We start from the raw sequence: 19,298 nt of genomic DNA, 5'->3' as shown, positions 1-19,298 counted from the left end.
CTAATTTGAACAATTTCCACTGAACATTTTACCAAAACACATTTACTTGAAGAACAGTGCAGATGCAACATTTGGTAACAGAATGACAGTTTGTGCTGTTTGTGCCGTCATTCTGTCAGAGTTCACTAACAGTTCTCTACAGGCAGTAGAAACTAGCCAGCATTACAACAAGAAAGAAAAAAACAAGCTTTTCTTTTTGTAGGTTTTACATTCATCTACGTTTTTTCGCCCCTTTTCCCTTAACCTGCAATATATGGGTATGCACATGTTATATTCACTATAGCTTCTCGATTGCCTTTAAAAAAATATGCACACAAAAAAGCTGCGCAATTCTACCTTAGAAAGTTAAATTTTTGTTTAACAGAAATACAACAACAAACAACAATATATGAAAAAAGCATCAGGGTTGTCTTTACGTTGCATATGTACAGGAAAGCCCTGAAATTACAAATCCATCTCTAATAATCGTCACTGCTTGTCCCACTTCCTCTTTCTCCACCTATCACAAAGTCCCAGTTCCCCAAACACACCCAATCAGAATTCAGCCCTCTCTCTACTTTCCAAAACCTCAGATCTCCTAAAAACAGCCATGGGGATGCCAGTTGTCACTCAAACCCACCTGACCCTACCCTATCCCATGTCAACTTACTGTGGGTGAGACTTTCCTTTGATTAATCCAGTTTGTCAATGCAGGTAGTAGCAAGTGGATAAAGAGTGTTCCCCTTACATTAGCCCTGGCCAGTGACCCATAAGGCCACTTTAGTGCAATTAAATACCAAAGGTGGGTTTTGTGGCAGGCATAGGGGTGTGACTGAGAATGACAGACTTGATTGGTCTGAAAATAACTCTAACGTATGAATGGCCAATCTGCTGCCAGTAGGACCAAACACACGATTGGTGTTTCGATTGGTGGAGAAGTGTCAGGTGCTTTGGTTGGGGGTGGAGAGAGAGCTGAGGGGGTGTGTTTAAGTGCTAACCTAAAACCAAACCAGAATCAGATAGGAGTCCAAAATAAGAGTCAGTCCAGAAATAAAACCTATTCTCTGTACACTACCTCATCTCAATAAAGTCTAAAAAAGGCAAGCACCTTTTAGGCAAAGGAAGACTAAACTAAATTCTTGTGAAAGCAGTGTATGAGTATGCTACGTAAGGAAAGCCCATGGTGTTGAAACACCATGACTTATCTGTTCTTAAGAAGACAACAAGCAACCATTGACTGACGAAGGACTAACTCTGGACCAGTGTTTCCCCATATATTACCAAGTTAGGGCAGACCGCCTTCTTGGTGCACCACCACAATAGAAAAGTCTAGGGGAAACCCAGACTCACAAAGTACAGCTGTACTATGCAGTACCACACTATTCCAGACAATATTGTCGGCACCATTGGGCTGAGTACACCACACACACAGAGAGAGAGCTAAACATACCAGTTCAAAAAGTTCTTATGGGGGGACCCAAGAGGTGTAGAAGCCCCATCCCTGAAACCCCATTTTGACACCAAGGCAGTGACGATCCAAAATAAAACAACCTCAAATTCAATTTCACTTCAAAATCTGTGTGTATAAAATCCATGTATAAAAGCAAGTCTTTGTGCAATGCAAGTTAGTGCAATTTATTTAGGTAAATCCTTTTTCCTCATAATGTTATTTTCAATGGCACTTAGTGAAGTTTCTGATCATGAAATACCGGGCTACTCTCCAGTCTGACCAGTGAGCTACTTACTGTAAGAACCAGCTTCTCTCAGACACTACTGGACATAACGCCTGATGGACAAGGTTACCAGCCAATGAGCAGGACCATATCTGTTGGTCATGGTTATCAAGGAAAAGACTGACAGGGCATGCTAAAATTAAGTTTGTTGTACCCAAATAACAACAAATGACAGTCATTCCCAGCTGTCTTAGAATGGCCTTCTACTGATGTCACCTCAATTAGAATTTGTGACTGCCAACAGCTGAGAACGCAGGTGTCACTATGACAACAGATTTGTCACATGGCCAAAGAACGGAAAGTCATAGACTGTGGCCATTGTCATAGAATAGGATGAAGGTAACCTAAGGAAAGAGAGGACAAGCACCATGCATGTGTGTGTCCTGCTGTTGTAACTTGGGGTATGGCTGGTATTCAGTATTGGGAGGTGAGAGAGAGAGAGAGAGAGAGAGAGAGAGAGAGAGAGAGAGAGAGAGAGAGAGAGAGAGAGAGAGAGAGAGAGAGAGAGAGAGAGAGAGAGAGAGAGAGAGAGAGAGAGAGAGAGAGAGAGAGAGAGAGAGAGAGAGAGAGAGAGAGAGAGAGAGAGAGAGAGAGAGTTGGGAGCAGAGTGAGAGAGTGAGAGAGAGAGAGAGGGGGGGGGGCAGCAGAAACTACATTAAAAGAGCTGGCAACAAAAAAATAAAAGTAGCTAAAGTAAAACAAATTATCTGTTTAAAAATATACATCTATATCAATGTGTCTGATCAGGAATCTAGGTACAATTCATGGGACGCAAATAATCCCTCTGAGAAAAAGATTTACATTTCAACACCCTTAGATAGATACCAGTTAAGAGCAGTAACTGGGAGTCCCGGTTGAGTAGGACTAGGTAGATTACCCACAGAGAACTAGAATTAGATAATATTTTTCTATGAACGTACACAGAAAATGGATTCCAGAACTCTGAGTAGCCAGCTATGCTACAGGAGGGTTTGATGGTGTTGTTGATAACTGTAATCAACAATAGAGCTGATTAATCAAAGCAAGACCAGACTGTCCAAACCCTGGTGATTGCACTTCGCAACTACTAGTTGCCTTGGCAACTAATCACTGAAAACTGTTAAACTGTTAAATGTGAGAAATGAGAGTGAACAGTGTGGTTACAAAGTTTACATGTGGTCTGTTGAAAGATGTGTTGTTTCTGAAAGGTGCATATCTGTGTAGAGGTATAGGAAGAAAGGGAAAATATAAACTGTACATGTATGTTGAACAATTTGAAGGTTGAAAGTGTAACATTTGGTGCCAGCAGATGGAAAAAGCAGGAAGCTTATGATGTGTAGCTATGCACTATTAACTTCCCAAACAAAGAGATGGGGATTGTTGAGTTGAATTCCCATAAGAGCATGCGATGTGTTATATGAATAACAAACTTGTGTCTTAATAAAAGTGACATTCTGAGTGAATTTAGAGAGATTCTGATCCTGTTTTCCTTTGGTAGACATACTGCCCATTTCAATAGAGTGACCGTTGAGATTTGAAAACGATCCATTCAAATAAACGCCACGAAGTTAATCTGGTTTTAGTTCTAAAACGTCAACAGAGGTGATTTGAAAGACGCTGATGAGAGTGGTGTCAGGATCTTGTAGACTCAAACACAGTAGCTTCCATGATACTCGGACCAGTAAAGAACAACATGTTGAGAGTACACAATACCAAAAAGCTTATCTGAAATCTTCAACCACTGCCCTACAAAATTGCAAAATTAGAAAGTACAAAACAAATCGAAAAGGTTCTGAATCACGTTTTGAATAATAGTTTTTTGGATTACCTAAAAAGTATCATCCTTAGAAATAAAAACAATGCTTCCAAAGCCATATACTTTTTTCTCTATTTTTTTTGTGTGTTTCGTGTGTTTAGCTGTCTGAGGACTAAGAGAAGCAAGCAGAGAGCCCCCTGCTGGTCAGGAGGAAGCAGTGCGTGCTCTAAGCAGCTTCATCACGGAGAAACCCCCACATCTCCTCAGTGGAAGACCACCTCAGTGAAGCGCTGGCAGAGGAAGAGTCCATCCCAGTGATGTAGTGGGGTTCAATCATTGAATCGCTGACAGGCTTTTTTCCAACGGCAGGCTGTGCACCACATGTCCCTCTTCTCCATGCCGTACACCTTCCGGCACTTTTTGGCCTCTCCGCGGGGTTTCCTTGGCAATCAAAGATATGACACACAGTTAGACTTCACACTACACTCCCATGAAGTTGATAAATACACTCACAAAGGAAGGGTCCACACACACACACACACAATCTGTGTACCTGGTTCCTGGTGCTGATTTGGCCAGGGGGGCTGTAGAGGCGGGTGTCTTGCTGATGGTGGTGTGTGTGTGAAGGGCAGGCTGTCTCTTCTCCCCGAAGCTCACTGTGCGGGTGTGAGTCAAAGGGCCCTGCAGGGGCAAGCACAGGTCAAAGGGCATTCTACCAATCAATCATAGCATAGCAGCAATCATAGCAGCTTTCACCTAGTGCCCTGAGATTTTCCTGACCAGAAAAAAATATTCACACTGGCAGGAGAGGCTGATCCTAGTTCAGCCCTGAAGACAACATGTCTAGATAGAAGACAACAAGAGGAACTGATCCTAGTTCAGCTCTAAAGGCAACATGTCTAGATAGAAGACAACAAGAGGAACTGATCCTAGTTCAGCTCCTAAAGGCAACATGTCTAGATAGAAGACAACAAGAGGAACTGATCCTAGTTCAGCCCTGAAGACAACATGTCTAGATAGAAGACAACAAGAGGACCTGATCCTAGTTCAGCTCTAAAGGCAACATGTCTAGATAGAAGACAACAAGAGGAACTGATCCTAGTTCAGCTCTAAAGGCAACATGTCTAGATAGAAGACAACAAGAGGAACTGATCCTAGTTCAGCTCTAAAGGCAACATGTCTAGATAGAAGACAACAAGAGGAACTGATCCTAGTTCAGCTCCTAAAGGCAACATGTCTAGATAGAAGACAACAAGAGGACCTGATCCTAGTTCAGCCCTAAAGGCAACATGTCTAGATAGAAGGGCTATGGGGTAGAGACAGAGGTAGAAGAAAGGAGGCAGCTAGCCTGACAGGAGTGGGGGAGAGAGAAATTGAAAAAAAGGTTTGGGGGTGGGGGGAGCGAGGGAGAGGGAGTAGAGAGATGAGCGATGGGGGAGAGAGAGATGGGGTGGGGCGAAGAGGGAGATATGAGAGGGTGAGAAATATGAGAAGTGGAAGAGCAACAGAGTGAGAGAGGTAGAAGAGATGTGGGGAGTGATGAAATAGAGAGAGAACGTGAGGATGAAGACAGAAGGAGAGAAAGCAGCCTGCTCACCGGTAAGCCTTTAAAAATGACAGGAGGGGACTGCCAGGACACACTGATCCCATCCCAATTCCCAATCCCATCATTCCCACCAGCCTGCTCCGAACACACAGGAATACTCAAAGGAGCAGTGGCCTGGAAAACATAGCACCGCACCACAGTGAGCGACAGAGAGAAGAGGAGGAAGGAGAAAGAGAAAGAGAAAGAGAAAGAGAAAGAGAGAGAGAGAGAGAGAGAGAGAGAGAGAGAGAGAGAGAGAGAGAGACGAGAGAGAGAGAGAGAGAGAGAGGGGGGATGGGGGAGATAGAGAGAGGTAGGGGAGAGAGAAGGAGGAGGTGAGAGAAGGGGTGAATGAGTGGAGGTAGAGGGAGGTTGAGCGACAAAGAATGATGCAGAAAGAAAAGGGAGATAGATACTATACAGAGAGAAGATGGAGTAAAAGAGAGGAGACTACCTCATCTATAGGAACCTATTCATCTGCCATGTAGCATTAAGCCTGTGTACAGACCAGGGGAACCATAACATTACCTGTCAGGAAGTAGATGACAGCTACATGTCAGTCTCAGAGATGGGCAGTATTGTATCTGTTACATGTATTTCAATTACTTCTGAGTATTTTGTAATTTGTATTACACTGGGCTAAACTACACTCCAATGTATTTTGTAACAAGATACTTTCATAATCTGTCATTTGTATTTTCAAAATACTAAATACTTTTCTATACCATTTGCTATAGCGGTTCACCATTTTGTGGCCCCCTTTCAGAAGTCTAATGGCGCTATGGTGTGTTAAGAGCGTGTGCTAAATTAACTAAATATAAATGTATATGTAAAAATGAACAATTGCAAAGCATGCTGAGTATTCTAATGAGCTCTGCATCCCAAAAAAGGCCAATAATAATACCCAGTGTGCTTTGTAGTTCATTTTGGTATGTTAATTTTCACATATACATTTAGGTCATTTAGCAGACACTCTTATCCAGAGTGACTTAAGTGTTCCGCATGCTTCGGTTCGGTTGGCGGCTAGGCGAACCGAACGAGTGTTCGCTTGAAAAATGAGAAACAATAGGCAATAGTACTGTTTGTCTATCTTGAGATGCTGTAGCCAGTATACATTTCCTCAAAATAGTCAGAATTAATCTAAAATAACTCAAGAAATCTGTCATTAATTTGGACGTTTTTGCTGCTCTTAGTTGCTACATTTGACATCTAACTAAGATGTTTGTTTCAGTATTTCTCAAGTGAATTTTTTTTCATGAATACGATTCATCTCTCGTTGATTGACAACAAACACTTCATTGAAGAATCCCTACTGTTGACCAATCACTGACAAAGGGGCGTAGACTTTGGCTACTGACAAAAAAAACCTTGCCGAAGACCAAAATGAACAAAAACGTCACAAAATTGCGTCATAGAATATGCACGATGGGAAGCATGCGGATGCCTTTACAGAGTGCATTCAAATAAGGTAAATAAACAACAACATATCACAGTCATAGCAAGTAATACATTTCTGTAACCGTCACTGAAAATGTTGTTGCTGTTCAGGCCGGCTACTTGCAAACCTATTTCTGTATTTTAAAATACATGTATTTTAATTAAATACATTTCTAAATACAAGTAATTTGTAGTTTATTTTGATACATTGATCTTTTTGGTATTTTGTAATTATATTTTGTGATTTTACCCATCCCTGGACATTCTCTGGGTTCCAAAAGGGTTCTTCAGCTCCAAGTAGAACCCTCCTTGGTGCCAGGTAGAACCCTTTTGGGTTTCATGTAGAACCCTCTGTGGAAAGGGTTCTACCTGGAACCAAAAGGTTTCTACATGGAACCAAAAGGGTTCTCCTACATGGACAGCCGAAGAATCCTTTTAAGGTCTAGATAGCACCTTTTTTCTAAGAGTTTATAGCATCAGAGAGTACCATAGCCGCTGGAGAATAAGGTGTATGTACGTGCATGACTGTTCTTACCTGGTATGCGTGGTCAGTGCGAATATGGCAGAGCGTGGAGGGAGCTGATTGGCTGAGCAGGGTGGGGGCGTGGCCATGCGTCCCCCTCATGGCGATGTGGGAGGGCTCAGAGCGAGGGAGACAGGCGGTGAGAGAGACAGGGGGGAAAATGGGGGGAGGGCCGGAGGTGGTGGGGGAGGTGGGCGTGAGGCTGGACAAGCCCTCTGATAGGCTGTCCATGTTGATCTCGATCTCCGAGTAGTAGAAGTCCTCCTCCCCGTCGCTGTAGTCCGAGTCGCAGTTCCGCCTGCATCGCAGGAGTGTGACATACGTGAAGCAGCTTATAATGAATGCTTTTAATGCCTTATATCACTGTGGTCCTCTGTAGCTCAGCTGGTAGAGCATGGCGCTTGTAACGCCAAGGTAGTGGGTTCGATCCCCAGGACCACCCATACACAAAAAGAATGTATGCACGCATGACTGTAAGTCGCTTTGGATAAAAGTGTCTGCTAAATGGCATATTATTATTATTATTACTTCATACCAAGCCACTACAAGCTTTAAAATGAGGAGCTGAGTCTTCTCTAACCAGCAGAGGGCAGTGATGCCCAGGCCTCAAAGCCACTGAGCTTATGGACTTGATTGGTCAAAGCCTTTAATGACTGACAGAGAGTGCAGGATAGCAACAGGAAGCTATAAAAACACACCAGCGAAACCTCCTCATGTGTTGATATGCTTCCCTCCTCCACCCTGCTCTTTGTAAGTGGATCCTAGACTAACAAACCAAATCATATTAAGAAGTTATAACAAACACTGAGAGCCCATGGAGAGACAGCGCTACCAATGTCGCACATACTCCACAATACTAGCTCCTCACTGATAGTAGATATTTTGACAAAACTTCAGTTAATAGAGTGAACTGTATTATATCTGGTATTTGGTATTTTATTAGGATCCCCATTAGCTGTTGCGAAAGCAGCAGCTACTCTTCCTGGGGTCCACACAAAACATGAAACATGACATAATACAGAACATTAATAGACAAGAACAGCTTAAGGACAGAACTACATCAATTTAGATATGTAGCCTACATATCAATACACACACACAAACTATCTAGGTCAAATAGGGGAGAGGTGTTGTGCCCTGAGGTGTTGCTTTATCGGTTTTTTGAAACCAGGTATGCTGTTCATTTGAGCAATATGAAATGGAAGGGAGTTCCATGCAATAATGGCTCTATATAATAAATATCTGCTCTCTTATTGGTCCTCATGTGATCTGAATGCATTGATTGGTTACAACAATTACCCATTCAACAATTGTGATTGGATATCTACAGCAGTTGACCTGTATTTGGCTCTGTGATTGGTTGATTAGTGCCTTACCCCAGGTGGACGGTGCGGATGTGTCGCTGGATCCCTGAAGAGGTGCTGAGGACCTTTTCACAGTTCTTCCACAAGCACTTGAACATCACCTTCATGGAGTTCTGAAACACAACACAACATAAGAGAAAACAGTGGAGTCAGTGCTATTGTAGTGACCTGAGTTCAAATACTATTTCAGGTATTTCAATTACATTTTAAAACAAGTATTCAGATACATTTTATTTGAAAAAACAAGTAGTTGAATATCGGAATGCATTTGGAAATACACTTGGAAATACACTTACAGTGAGGGAAAAAAGTATTTGATCACCCTGCTGATTTTGTACGTTTGCCCACTGACAAGGAAATGATCAGTCTATAATTGTAATGGTAGGTTTATTTGAACAGTGAGACACAGAATAACAGCAAAAAAATTCAGAAAAACGCATGTCAAAAATGTTATAAATTGATTTGCATTTTAATGAGGGAAATAAGTATTTGACCCTCTCTCAATCAGAAAGATTTCTGGCTCCCAGGTGTCTTTTATACAGGTAACGAGCTGAGATTAGGAGCACACTCATAAAGGGAGTGCTCCTAATCTCAGCTTGTTACCTGTATAAAAGACACCTGTCCACAGAAGCAATCAATCAATCAGATTCCAAACTCTCCACCATGGCCAACACCAAAGAGCTCTCCAAGGATGTCAGGGACAAGATTGTAGACCTACACAAGGCTGGAATGGGCTACAAGACCATCACCAAGCAGCTTGGTGAGAAGGTGACAACAGTTGGTGCGATTCTTTGCAAATGGAAGAAACACAAAAGAACTGTCAATCTCCCTCGGCCTGGGGCTCCATGCAAGATCTCACCTCGTGGAGTTGCAATGATCATGAGAACGGTGAGGAATCAGCCCAGAACTACACGGGAGGATCTTGTCAATGATCTCAAGGCAGCTGGGACCATAGTCACCAAGAAAACAATTGGTAACACACTACGTACTGAATGTTATCAGATCTTCAACCAAAACCTAATATTAGATAAAGGGAACATAAGTGAACAAATAACACAACAATTACATATTTATTTCATAAACAAAGTTATGCAACACCCAATTCCCCTGTGTGAAAAAGTAATTGCCCCCACACTCAATAACTGGTTGTGCCACCTTTAGCTGCAATGACTCCAACCAAATGCTTCCTGTAGTTGTTGATCAGTCTCTCACGTCGCTGTGGAAGAATTTTGGCCCACTCTTCCACGCAGAACTGCTTTAACTCAGTTACGTGTGGGTTTTCAAGCATGAACTGTTCGTTTCAAGTCCTGCCACAATATCTCAATTGGGATTAGGTCTGGACTTTGACTAGGCCATTCCAAAACTTCCAATTTGTTGCTTTTTAGCAATTTTCATGTAGACTTGATTATGTGTTTTGGATCATTGTCTTGCTGCATGACCCAGCTGCGCTTCAGCTTCAGCTCACAGACGGATGGTCTGACATTCTCCTGTAGAATTCTCTGATACAGAGCAGAATTCATGGTTCCTTCTATTAAGGCAAGTCGTCCAGGTCCTGAGGCAGCAAAGCATCCCCAAACCATCACACCACCACCACCACCGCTTGACCTTTGGTATGATGTTCTTACTGTGGAATCCGGGCAGCCGAGCGGCGCTGCTCACTCTTGGATCTACCAGGTGGCGTGGCGAGAATCTGTCTCCGCACCATGTGCTCTCACCACTGGTGTCCCCCAGGGCTCAGTTCTAGGCCCTCTCTTATTCTCTCTATACACCAAGTCACTTGGCTCTGTCATATCCTCACATGGTCTCTCCTATCATTGCTACGCAGACCACACACAATTAATTTTCTCCTTTCCCCCTTCTGATAACCAGGTGGCGAATCGCATCTCTGGCAGACATATCAGTGTGGATGTCGGATCACCACCTCAAGCTGAACCTCGGCAAGACGGAGCTGCTCTTCCTCCCGGGGAAGGACTGCCCGCTCCATGATCTCGCCATCACAGTTGACAACTCCATTGTGTCCTCCTCCTCCCAGAGTGCAAAGAACCTTGGCGTGACCCTGGACAACACCCTGTCGTTCTCCGCTAACATCAAAGCGGTGACCCGATCCTGCAAGTTCATGCTCTACAACATTCGCAGATTACGACCCTACCTTACACAGAAAGCGGCACAGGTCCTAATCCAGGCACTTGTCATCTCCAATCTGGATTACTGCAACTTGCTGTTGGCTGGGCTCCCTGCCTGTGCCATTAAACCCCTACAACTTATCCAGAACGCTGCAGCCTGTCTGGTGTTCAACCTTCCCAAGTTCTCTCATGTCACCCCGCTCCTCCGCACACTCCACTGGCTTCCAGTTGAGGCTCGCATCTACTACAAGACCATGGTGCTTGCCTACGAAGCTGTGAGGGGAACGGCACCTCCTTACCTTCAGGCTCTGATCAGACCCTACACCCAAACGAGGGCACTACGTTCATCCACCTCTAGCCTGCTAGCTCCCCTACCTCTACGGAAGCACAGTTCCCGCTCAGCCCAGTCAAAGCTATTCGCTGCTCTGGCACCCCAATGGTGGAACAAGCTTCCCCACGACGCCAACCTTCCGGAGACACTTGAAACCCTACCTCTTTAAGGAATACCTGGAATAGTGTAAAAGTAATCCTTCTTTCCCCACCCCCCATTAAAAAAAAGAAAAAAAAGTTGTTGTCCCACTGGCTATCATAAGTTGAATGCACCAATTTGTAAGTCGCTCTGGATAAGAGCGTCTGCTAAATGATGTAAATGTAAACAAAGGATAAAATGCTCACTAACAGGAATGTAAAAAAATGTTGCACAACATTTGAGAGAAATAAGCTTTTTGAGCATATGGAACATTCTGGGATCTTTTATTTCAGCTCATGAAACATGGGACCAACACTTTACATGTTGCGTTTATATTTTTGTTCAGTATACATTTTGTTAATAGTTCACAAAAATGTATTGCATCGTACTGGCCGCCTACTCGTCTTCTTTTTTTAAATAACAAATACTCAAATACCCAGGGCTGGTAGTGATTGAGGGGGAAAACCAAGAGTGGGGCTTGAATCAACAACCCTGTGGTTACGGGGAGAGTGCACTACCACCTGTGTCAAAAAGGTTTAGATCTCTTAGCAGAAGCTGTGATCCACTCACACACCGGAAGGATACACATAGAGAGTGAGGTAATAAAAAGAAAAGGAAAAAGACAATTGGACTCATGAATTGTACCTAGATTCCTGATCAGACACATTGATATAGATGTATATTTTTAAACATATCATCTCTCTCTCTCTCTCTCTCTCTCTCTCTCTCTCTCTCTCTCTCTCTCTCTCTCTCTCTCTCTCTCTCTCTCTCTCTCTCTCTCTCTCTCTCTCTCTCTCTCTCTCTCTCTCTCTCTCTCTCTCTCTCTCTCTCTCTCTCTCTCTCTCTCTCTCTCTCTCTCTCTCTCTCTCTCTCTCTCTCTCTCTCTCTCTCTCTCTCTCTCTCTCTCTCTCTCTCTCTCTCTCTCTCTCTCTCTCTCTCTCTCTCTCTCTCTCTCTCTCTCTCTCTCTCTCTCTCTCTCTCTCTCTCCAAAAAACAGTGCCTTTGGCCAGTGACCCTAATTGAATATGCTCACAATCTCTACTTTGTCCTTTGACCCACACAGTTTCAACCTCTCAACAATAAAAGCTAGTATTTAGGAAGCTTTTAACCTCTTCAAATCTGAAAAAGACAAATCTCAAAATAGGTATTTTAAAACATGCAGACTAAGGACATAGACAGAGCTGTGTTTTTCAGACTCATATTTTCCCAGGCAGCGTGCAGATCTCTGATGTTGGCAGTGGAGGGAGAGATGTGTTGGGACCTGCATCAGTAGTAATGACAGGCAGTGGGCGTAGGTTCTCTACCTTTTAACAGCTTCCAGACAGGGAGGGAGAGAGTGAGTGAGTGAGTGAGAGAAAAAGGAGGGAGAGGAGGGAGAGAGAGACTTTAAAAGACAAACTATAGAACAGGCTTATTGGCGGCTGATCAATTGAATTGAACCCTTTATACAGTCTCTATTCTTATGCAATCCACACAATCCATTATACACAACACCTCTAATGGCACTGGGAAACATAGGAATATTTTTCAGTGTTTCATAACGGAAAATCTGCAGCGTCTCAACAAACATTGACAAATCCTTTAATGCCAAAAGTGTTTTCCTTCCATTGTAACACTATTACAGTAACACTGTAGTGATTAACACATTCCCTATGACTCCTCTACACAGTCAGATACATGTAGGATCTTCATTTGATCACCCTGTTGCAGGAGAACTTTCCTGTAATGCAAGAAATGTTAAACTTGTAGTGTATTTGAGGTCTAAAAAGGCTTCTGAAGTTTGTAATTTCCACTTTGAAATTTCAGACTTGATTTTCCCTTTTGAAAAATATATCAACCACTACAAAAATGTCCATTAATTTTTAATTAACATAATAATTCACATTTCCTGTTGCTGCAGGATTATATTCCTGCTGTAGCAAACTGGCTCAAATTAAGATCCTACTTCTGTAGTACACGACTCAACACAGTCAAATGCCCTGCCGCTACGGGACTACCCAGGCTGCAGCGGTCTGCCAGTCAGGACTTAGCTAGGCCCCTGGTCATGGCCAACTACACTGAACCACCACAGTAAACTGCCTGTTAAGTTTACCCAGGGCAGGTTTATACACAAGTCATCTAAACTGTAACGACTTTATATATAGCCAGCTATTCATTAATAACCACATATGCATGTCAGTTAAAGTCTTGTTGAGATGGCCACCCAAGTCCTTGTGTACAGTTCATGGAATTTTTACAGTTTGTCTAGCACTGTGAAATGTTATGTCACATCTTTACAAGCGAGGCTGAAGAACAAATGTCAAACATTAAAAGAAGACATTTCATTTAACGGATGACTTGACAAATGAGCACAATCCTTCGGTCCTGTAACAAAGTTTAATCATAATTTGGTTCAAGTGCTTAATAATGGGTAGGCTACAACGTGTTTGTCCTATTCTGGAGATGCTAGTCAATGAGTGCAGTCCCATCTAGAATAACTTCATTCACCATGACTTTTTTCTTTGTTTCCTGTCAGGATATTGTATTTCTATGGCCTGGCCTGCTGCATGCTGTACGACCTTGTGTTTCAGCCAACATGGTCTCTGTTACCTCTGGAGTTGGATCCACACACTCCTACATCAAATCAAATGTTAAAAAAGTAAGACAATAAAATAACAATAATGAGGCTATATATAGGGTCAATGTGCGGGGCTACAGGTTAGTCGAGGTAATTTGCACATGTAGGTAGGGGTAAAGTGACTGTGCATAGACAATAAACAGCGAGTAGCAGCACTGTAAAAACAAAGGGGGGTCAATGCAAATATACCGGATGGCCATTTGATTAATTGTTCAGCAGTCCCTCTGTAGCGCCTTGCGGTCAGATGTCGAGCAGTTGCCATACCAGGCGGTGATCCAACTGGTCAGGATGCTCTCGATGGTGCAGCTGTATAACTTTTTGAGGATCTGGGGACCCACGACAAATCTTTCCAGTCTCCTGAGGGGGAAAAGGCATTGTCGTGCCCTCTTCACAACTTTCTTGGTGTGTTTGGACCATGATAGTTTGTTGGTGATGTGGACACCAAGGAACTTGAAACTCTCGACCCGCTCCACTACAGCCCCGACAATGTGAATGGGGGCGTGTTCGTCCCTCCTTTTCCTGTAGTCCACGATCATCTCCTTTGACTTGCTCACATTGAGGGAGAGGTTGTTGTCCTGGCACCACACTGCAAGGTCTCTGACCTCCTCCCTATAGGCTGTTGTCGGTGATCAGGCCTACCACCTTTGTGTCGTCAGCAAACTTAATGATGGTGTTGGAGTCGTGCTAGGTATACTCCTCAATGCCATTGGATGAATTCCGGAACATATTCCAGTCTGCGCTAGCAAAACAATCCTGTAGCGTAGCATCCGCGGCCACTAGGAGCGCCGCTTCTGGATGAGCATTTTCTTGTTTGCTTATGGCCTTATACAGCTCGTTGAGTGCGGTCTTAGCGCCAGCATCGGTTTGTGGTGGTAAATAGACGGCTAGGAAAAATATAGATGAAAACTCTCTTGGTAGATAGTGTGGTCTACAGCTTATCATGAGGTACTCTACCTCAGGCGAGCAATACCTCGAGACTACCTTAATATTAGACATCGCACACCAGTTGTTATTGACAAATAGACACACACCCCCACCCCTCGTCTTACTGGACGTAGCTGTTCTGTCCTGCCGATGCACGGAAAACCCAGCCAGCTCTATATTATCCGTATATTATATATGAGCCCCTCCAGTCTCCACTCCTATATCTGAGCCCCTCCAGTCTCTACTATATCTGAGCCCCTCCAGTCTCCACTCCTATATCTGAGCCCCTCTAGTCTCCACTCCTATATCTGAGCCCCTCCAGTCTCCACTCCTATATCTGAGCCCCTCCAGTCTCCACTCCTATATCTGAACACCTCCAATCTCCACCCCTATATCTGAGCTCCTCCAGTCTGCACTCCTATATACAGTGAGGGAAAAAAGTATTTGATCCCCTGCTGATTTTGTACGTTTGCCCACTGACAAAGACATGATCAGTCTATAATTTTAATGGTAGGTTTATTTGAACAGTGAGAGACAGAATAACAAACAAAAAATCCAGAAAAATGCATGTCAAAAATTGTATAAATTGATTTGCATTTTAATGAGGGAAATAAGTATTTGACCCCCTCTCAATAAGAAAGATTTCTGGCTCCCAGGTGTCTTTTATACAGGTAACGAGCTGAGATTAGGAGCACACTCTTAAAGGGAGTGATCCTAATCTCAGCTTGTTACCTGTATAAAAGACACCTGTCCACAGAAGCAATCAATCAATCAGATTCCAAACTCTCCACCATGGCCAAGACCAAAGAGCTCTCCAAGGATGTCAGGGACAAGATTGTAGACCTACACAAGGCTGGAATGTGCTAAAAGACCATCGCCAAACAGCTTGGTGAGAAGGTGACAACAGTTGGTGCGATTATTCACAAATGGAAGAAACACAAAATAACTGTCAATCTCCCTCGGCCTGGGGCTCCATGCAAGATCTCACCTCGTGGAGTTGCAATGATCATGAGAACGGTGAGGAGTCAGCCCAGAACTACACGGGAGGATCTTGTCAATGATCTCAAGGCAGCTGGGACCATAGTCACCAAGAAAACAATTGGTAACACACTACGCCGTGAAGGACTGAAATCCTGCAGCGCCCGCAAGGTCCCCCTGCTCAAGAAAGCACATATACAGGCCCGTCTGAAGTTTGCCAATGAACATCTGAATGATTCAGAGGAGAACTGGGTGAAAGTGTTGTGGTCAGATGAGAGCAAAATCGAGCTCTTTGCCATCAACTCAACTCGCCGTTTTTGGAGGAGGAGGAATGCTGCCTATGACCCCAAGAACACCATCCCCACCGTCAAACATGGAGGTGGAAACATTATGCTTTGGGGGTGTTTTTCTGCTAAGGGGACAGGACAACTTCACCGCATCAAAGGGACGATGGACGGGGCCATATACCGTCAAAACTTGGCTGAGAACCTCCTTCCCTCAGCCAGGGCATTGAAAATGGGTCGTGGATGGGTATTCCAGCATGACAATGACCCAAAACACACGGCCAAGGCAACAAAGGAGTGGCTCAAGAAGAAGCACATTAAGGTCCTGGAGTGGCCTAGCCAGTCTCCAGACCTTAATCCCATAGAAAATCTGTGGAGGGAGCTGAAGGTTCCAGTTGCCAAATGTCCGCCTCGAAACCTTAATGACTTGGAGAAGATCTGCAAAGAGGAGTGGGACAAAATCCCTTCTGAGATGTATGCAAACCTGGTGGCCAACTACAAGAAACGTCTGACCTCTGTACTTTTTTCCCTCACTGTATGAGCCCCCTCCAGTCTCCATTCCTATATATGAACCCCTCCAGTCCCTACTCCTATATCTGAGCCACTCTAGTTTCCACTCCTATATCTGTCACAGTGGAGTTATGAGATATTCTTCTCCCCCTCTCAGCTACCTACAGCTGAAGCCTCATATTCCCTCCTTTTACTCCTTCCCTCCTCCTTTCCTCCCCCATCCCAAAACTCTTTTACTCCCCCTCTTCCCCCATTCTAAATCTCTTTTTACACCCCCTCCTCCCTCTCTAAACTCTCTTTTTACACACCTCCTCCCCTTTCCCCCTCCTAACTCCCCTCTTCATCTCAGAGGTGGGTGAGGGGGCTAATGGCTCTTCTTGATACTGAAACCACATTTACATCATGGACTGTTTCCACCGCATGAAAATACAAGGGAAGAAAAAGGAGAGCAAGAAGGAAACAGAGAGTGAGAACACACTCCATCACACACGTTAAAGATTGACAGGCCTTTTCTCAGGGCCAAACTAGTGTCACAGGATCCTAAATCATGTTGTTGTTGCTTTTGCAGAGGGGTTTCAGAGGCCCCAGACACTACTCTGAGTTAGGAACACTACACACTAGGGCAGGGGTTCCTAAATCCATGGGAGCCACTGTTGGCCAATGGACAATTCCTACTGGGTCGCAGCTTAGGGTTGGCTGTGGCTACAAATATTGTTCTCATCTGGAGAGTCACAAGAACTGGACTGGATAAATAAAAAAAGCTGTTATCTATGAACTCCTTGGAGATTAGGAGATGAGTATGGAAAGATGTTCAGTAGCAACCCCCTGACCCTGACCCCTGACCCCGGGATATACCTTTCGCTTCCGGTGTATGGGGTCCTCAAACGGAAAGTGAGTGCTCTCTGTGATGTCCTCGATGACGTCATCGCCCTGGGAGGGGAGCAGGAAGCTCTGGCTGGCATCGTTGGAGAGGGGCGGGGACGGCGTGGAGGGCACTGATTGGTCGCTGGCGTCCCAGCTCCAGTTGCCACTGGTGGAGCTGCTGTAGCTGGTCGACAGCACCTCCTTCCACCCCCTGCTGGCCGGCTCCGGAACTGCAGCTGGAGACAGCGGAGTGCCGGTCAGTACCACGCTATCATAGCCAAGGAGGCAGCCAATCTGAGAATATAGCTTTAATTCACTTATCTTTGCTTATTACTCTAAACACCATGTCACAAAATGTGTTTTTCATTGCCTTGTGGTGAAACATAATGAAAAATAAGAGGTAGAGCCTCCCAGGATGAGGTGTGTGTTGGAGATTATATTAACTCATATGAATCAATAACTGACTGGTCCATGGAGGCTAGTGTAGATGAGGAGGATCCTACAGAGAATACAGTCATAGGAGTTCTACATGTTGTCTTAGGGAAGACTAACCTCTTATCCCGCAAAGAGATTGAGGGTTAAGCACAACAGCACAACAATGAAACCAGGGGAAAGAAAATAAGATATTGGAGGGAAAACAGGTACATTTGAATCATGTACTGTATGAATAGAGTTTGATGACATTTCTGATTTATCATGAAAAATGTATGCATCTTTGCCCTCTCTCCCCACATACTGTACAGTATACACCCCATCACCGAAGACAGTGCATTCGGAAAGTATTCAGACCCTTGACTTTTTCCACATTTTGTTAGGTTACAGGTATTGATTAAATTGTCTTTTCCCCCTCATCAATCTACACACAATACCCCATAATGACAAACCAAAAACAGGTGTTTAGAAATTGTTCAAATGTATATGTAAATGTAAATGTATATAAAACCCCCCTGGAAATATCACATTTACATAAGCATTCAGACCCTTTACTCAGTACTTTGTTGAAGCACCTTTGGCAGTGATTACAGCCTCGAGTCTTCTTGGGTATGTCGCTACAAGCTTGGCACACCTGAATTTGGGGAGTTTCTCCCATTCTTCTCTGTAGATCCTCTCAAGCTCTGTCAGGTTGGATGGGGAGCATCGCTGCACAGCTATTTTCAGGTCTCTCCAGAGATGTTCGATCGGGTTCAAGTCCGGGATCTGGCTGGGCCACTCAAGGACATTCAGAGACTTGTCCCGAAGCCACTCCTGCGTTGTCTTGGCTGTGTGCTTAGGGTCGTTGTCTTGTTGGAAAGTGAACCTTCGCCCCAGTCTGAGGTCATGAGCGCTCTGGAGCAGGTTTTCATCAAGGATCTCTCTGTACTTTGCTCTGTTCATCTGTCCCTCGATCCTGACTAGTCTCCCAGTCCCTGCCGCTGAAAAACATCCCCACAGCATGATGCTGCCACCACCATGCGTCACCATAGGGATTGTACCAGGTTTCCTCCAGACGTGACGCTTGGCATTCAGTCCAAAGAGTTCAATCTTGGTTTCATCAGACCATAGAATCTTGTTTCTCATGGTCTGAGAGTCCTTTAGGTGCCTTTTGGCAAACTCCAAGTGGGCTGTCATGTGCCTTTTACTGAGGAGTGGCGTCCGTCTGGCCACTCTACCATAAAGGCCTGATTGGTGGAGTGCTGCAGAGATGGTTGTTCTTCTGGAAGGTTCTCCCATCTCCACAGAGGAACTCTGGAGCTCTGTCAGAGTGACCATCGGGTTCTTGGTTACCTCCTTGACCAAGGCCCTTCTCCCCCGATTGCTCAGTTTGGCCGGACGGCCACCTTTAGGAAGAGTCTTGGTGGTTCCAAACTTCTTCCATGTAAGAATGATGGAGGCCACTGTGTTCTTGGGGACATTCAATACTGCAGAAATTGTTTGGTACCCTTCCCCAGATCTGTGCCTTGACACAATCCTGTCTCGGAGCTCTACGGACAAGTAAGCATTTCACTGTAAGGTCTACACCTGTTGTAATCGGCGCATGTGACAAATCAAATTTGATTTGAATTCCTTCGACCACATGGCTTGGTTTTTGCTCTGACATGCACTGTCAACTGTGGGACCATATTTAGACAGGTGTGTGCCTTTCCAAATCATGTCCGAACAAATTGAATTTACCACAGGTGGACTCCAATCAAGT

The 19,298-nt window shown here is 44.3% G+C and overlaps 1 protein-coding gene across 2 annotated transcripts in view; it reads right to left on the bottom strand.

Moving 5' to 3' along the window:
• Positions 1-2,302: 2,302 nt before the first annotated feature.
• LOC121545322 (zinc finger protein 704) overlaps positions 2,303-19,298 on the bottom strand; it is a 99,865-nt gene continuing 82,869 nt past the window's right edge. The window contains exons 4-9 of one of the 2 annotated variants that reach the window (XM_041855739.2): positions 17,117-17,361; positions 8,369-8,469; positions 7,005-7,290; positions 5,045-5,167; positions 4,001-4,128; positions 2,303-3,888 (exon numbers count right to left, since the gene is read on the bottom strand). In XM_041855739.2, the coding sequence (XP_041711673.1) occupies positions 3,777-3,888; positions 4,001-4,128; positions 5,045-5,167; positions 7,005-7,290; positions 8,369-8,469; positions 17,117-17,361 (995 nt within the window). In that variant the 3' untranslated portion in view covers positions 2,303-3,776. The remainder of the gene's footprint in view (positions 3,889-4,000; positions 4,129-5,044; positions 5,168-7,004; positions 7,291-8,368; positions 8,470-17,116; positions 17,362-19,298) is intronic. The other variant, XM_041855740.2, reaches the window with a different exon arrangement.

The sequence above is a fragment of the Coregonus clupeaformis genome, chromosome 30 (genome assembly GCF_020615455.1).
Source record: "Coregonus clupeaformis isolate EN_2021a chromosome 30, ASM2061545v1, whole genome shotgun sequence".
Taxonomy (NCBI): domain Eukaryota; kingdom Metazoa; phylum Chordata; class Actinopteri; order Salmoniformes; family Salmonidae; genus Coregonus; species Coregonus clupeaformis.
This window is presented reverse-complemented; position numbering and strand designations above follow the sequence as displayed.